The 4,312-nt window shown below is 31.8% G+C and overlaps 1 protein-coding gene across 1 annotated transcript in view; it reads left to right on the top strand.

Moving 5' to 3' along the window:
- LOC108739217 (CD82 antigen) overlaps positions 1-4,083 on the top strand; it is a 29,469-nt gene extending 25,386 nt beyond the window's left edge. The window contains exons 4-5 of the mRNA XM_025974625.1: positions 1,902-2,192; positions 2,581-4,083. Of these exons, the coding sequence (XP_025830410.1) occupies positions 1,902-2,192; positions 2,581-2,724 (435 nt within the window). The 3' untranslated portion in view covers positions 2,725-4,083. The remainder of the gene's footprint in view (positions 1-1,901; positions 2,193-2,580) is intronic.
- Positions 4,084-4,312: the final 229 nt, after the last annotated feature.

Consider the following 4,312-nt stretch of genomic DNA (forward strand, 5'->3'; position numbering starts at 1 on the left):
ATATTCAAATTTTTTAATAATATAAGTTGTTTAATGTCTAGCAACATTTTTTGAATTAATTATATTTTTTACTGCGAAAATTGTTATTGAAAAACCAGGTAACTGTTCGTTATTTAAATGGTTTTTAGCAAAATATGGCACTTATACGTATATGTATTTGTGGGTTTTTGATATAAATAATTCATCTTAGAATTGTTTTTGTTTTATGTACCCAAGAATCGTTAAACAACAGCAACAAGTAAACATCTATTTTAAGGAGATATTGCTTTTATTTTTATCGTAGTAGCTCACAGTTTAATTCGTTGCTGATTATGCAAATCGTTTTTTAGTAACACGATTTTGATTGATTTCCTTTTGTTGATTTCAGTACGGAATTTGCTTGGTCATCATCCTGATTTTGGAAGTCACTGCCGGAGGTCTAGCAGCTGCTTATAAAGGAAAAGTAAGTGCTATTAAAACTGTTTATAAATAAAAATAAAGTAAATTTTAATTGTTATTGCTTTTATAAAGAAGATTTCGAATTTTCACTTTCGTTGTTATTAACCGTACACCATGCATGTATGTCACCGCATTATCCCTGTTGAATGCAAAATAGTACGTTTTATTATAGTGTAATAGATGTTAATAATGAATAGAGGTGAACAGGTTTAATCTAAACACGTGCCCAGTGACCGACTTTAGGAAAACTTGCTGGAGCTATTGTACCATGTTACACAAAATGGTCATAAACTTCTGTACCGTTAGCAGACCTTCGAAGTTTCGTTTGCAGACTTAAAAATTTTAAGGTCGTCAGAGAACGGCTAATGAACCGCATCGTAAATTAGATTGTTTGGATTATGAATTATATGATTCGCGAAAGGAAATTTTAACAAATTTGCAACATCACTACATAGTATAAAACAAAGTCGCTCTCCCGCTCTCTGTCCCTATGTATGCTTAAATCTTTAAAACTACGCAACGGATTTTGATGCGTTTTTTTTAAAAGATAGAGTGATTCGAGAGGAAGGTTTATATGTATAATACATGCATAATATAGTAGGGAAACACTGATAATTTTTGAGGTTTCTAATGTGATGTAAATAAACACATTTTTTGCGCTTATATTGCAAACGCTGGCTGAACCCTACGAGANTTTTTTTAAAAGATAGAGTGATTCAAGAGGAAGGTTTATACGTATAATACATGCATAATATAATAGGGAAACACTGATAATTTTAGAGGTTTCTAATGTGATGTCGTAAATAAACACATTTATTGCGCTTACATTGCGAATGCTGGCTGAACCCTACGAGATAGATAAAAAAATTTACTACAATATTGTACATCTTAAAAGGGTCTACAAAAAAGTCCGCGATGGTAGTATATGTCTATCTCTTAGGGATAACCATTTTTTATCCTTTACTTTTTATGGGAAATAATGACTTATTTACGAAGCGATTTTAAGCAATACAGCATTAATTCATATCCAATTAAATACCTTAAATACATTGTGCATTTAATATAGATCAACATGGCGCTTTACAGCATGTAATTTAAATGAATATTTTCGAAGATATTACAGATTTAAACTGCAGGGACATAGCGGTTGCGGCGGTACCGGCCGGGAGGCCGGTTTGTATTGTCTGATGACAAAAAAACTGTGAATTTTGTATATAAAGACATTCTGTAGTATGTTCAGGGAGTATCTTTTGAAAATTTCCCCTTTTCGATAATAATCTAAACAAAACAAAAATATACATATTTAGTATCAGCATTGCACCCGTGCGAAGCTGGGGCGGGTCGCTAGTAACTAATAAATGAAAGTTATGACTCTTCCCAAGGTTTTTTGGCATAGTTTTCGAATTTTAATTTTCTTACGATCGATGCGATTGCTATTTATATTTTTTCCTTTTTATTTTTAGGCGGATCTGGAAACGCGAAATTTCTTAAAATCGACGATCAGTAAATATTACGCTGTCCCAGAGAAGGCTGACGCTGTCACACTGATGTGGAACCATCTGCAAGCTCAACTGTCTTGCTGTGGAGTGGACGATTACAGGGACTTCGACAGCAGCCCCAAATGGGTGGCAGAAAAGGGGAGAAAACAGGTCCCGGAGTCCTGTTGTGTCCTCGAGGGAGATAAAACGCTTTTCAAACCTACCTCACCCTATTGTACCACTTCACCCTCCGAATCAAACTCTTACTACCAAAAGGTAGGCCAAACTACGTTAATATTATTATTATAAAAATTTCTTTCTTTGATTGATTGATTTTCTATTGCCTGTAATATTCTATTTTTTTGTTCAATATTTTTAGTTCTTGTGGTTCTGAAACAATCATCAATTTTTTAATAAAATTTTCAGACAATTTTTGGTCACAAATAATTTACGAGAAAGAGAATGATAACTTAAAAATTTCTTAATTTCATTTGAGTTTCTTCAGTGTTACTAATAAAATAAGATTTTTAAGGGTGAATATAATTTTTATTATGCAGTTTAGTTCAGGATGCATATATAGATGCAGTCCCAAACTGATGAGACACCTTAGATTATTTATAAAAACGAGTACTTTATCGTATAATTGTGAACTTTCATTTTACAGGGTTGTTACGAAGCCCTTCAGAACTGGATGAAGTCCCATTTGAACATCGTGATTGGTGTGGGAATTGGACTGGGGCTGCTGCAGCTGCTCGGAATTTTCTTTGCTTTCTGTCTTTGCAGATCAATCGACGGGTACATAAAGTGATTGAAATTGTCAAGAAATAATAAAGTGCACAACCGAATAACAATAAACAGACTGCTTATAAACGCACTGTCAGTTCACGATGCAGTTATCATACGTTCTAGTCCAAGTTCTGTACCTACAACGAAATGAAGTCTTTGTCATTCTTCGAATAATTAAATCCGAACGGAATATTGGAACCAAATGAAAGGAAAAAGGTGTTCTCTTGGTAATATCTACAAACAACTATTACCAAACATCGTATAGTACCTATAACCAATGCACATAATGGCATTTAAATAATGTTTTTTATGGTGAACCATTCTTTGTTTAATAATAAGTTCATAAATGATAAAATGTAATAAGTTATATTATTTTAAGACTCATTTCCACTACTCAGTTACATTCTATTTAGCTTTCCACTTTGCAAGGCTATCCGTAATATTAACATTAAAGAATATTGATTGTAATTTGAATTTGGATAATTTGTTTTTGAGTCCAGCTGGCGGACCAGTCTTTTTTTAAATTGATTATCATTTAGTTATTCAAAATTTCTAATTCCTTATTATCTCCTTCGATGCTGCCGACTATTATTATTGTGTTAAATAATAAATAGATGAGCCTTAAAGTAAGAATTTATATTTTTTTGCGTTTATTATTTACTCATTCAGCTAGTTTGAAACGTGTTGCTTAATTATTATTTTTGTAAATAAGTGTGCTTCTCTGTTATTGTACTAAGTGTCTCGTATAATTGTTAATTTTTGTGTCTTATTAAGAATATTACTTTATTTTGTCAATGAAATTGTTGTACATAGTCATATGTACACGCTAAAGGGTATAGAACGTAAGGGGCCCAGCGAAACTACATTCTAAAACAGGGGTGCTATTCTTTTCACTAATTCTTTTTACTTTTTTGATTCCTTATTTAGTTCTAGAAACACTTGTAATATAAATCAGTAATTCTAGAGGCTACAGAATGGCAACGTAATTTTGCTGTAAAACGTAACTTCAACGTACATGTTTAAGGAATTCATTGCTCACAGTCAGGAATTTTACAACAGAAATAGATATGAAACGTTTTAGCTATTTATCAAATGATACAATTACCTAGGAGTTAAGAACAGTATTGTAAATAAGTGCCTTTTTACTCTGTTAAAAATAAAATAAAACGTAAGAAGACTGAGGCACAGTTGCAAAACATTTTCTCATGGAATATTTTGTTTGATAAAATAATAAAAATAAAAATTATTTATATTTATAAATTTCTCATAACGATTTAGTATTAAGTTTTTTTGTAATATCTCATTTTCTAGTGTTCTAAATGTTGTTATACTTTTATGATTGTTTATGAGTACGGATAAGATAAAAATAGTGTCTGAAGAAGAAGTTGTTCCTTTTATCATTATTTTGTAATTAAAAATAGGAGGTGAACATGCAAATCCTGTCTAACTTTGCAGATTTCGGATCTGATTGTAGTTGCCTGTTAAAAACAACAAAATCCAATCATCGAGGCATCAATGATTAAAACAAGTTGTCTATACTTTTCGAATGTCCCTCGTATTTTACTAGCGAGGATTGCAGATTTCCAACTTTTTAAAGCGACCTCTAGCGG

This window comes from Agrilus planipennis, unplaced genomic scaffold (assembly GCF_000699045.2).
Source record: "Agrilus planipennis isolate EAB-ADULT unplaced genomic scaffold, Apla_2.0 scaffold140, whole genome shotgun sequence".
NCBI classification, from domain to species: domain Eukaryota; kingdom Metazoa; phylum Arthropoda; class Insecta; order Coleoptera; family Buprestidae; genus Agrilus; species Agrilus planipennis.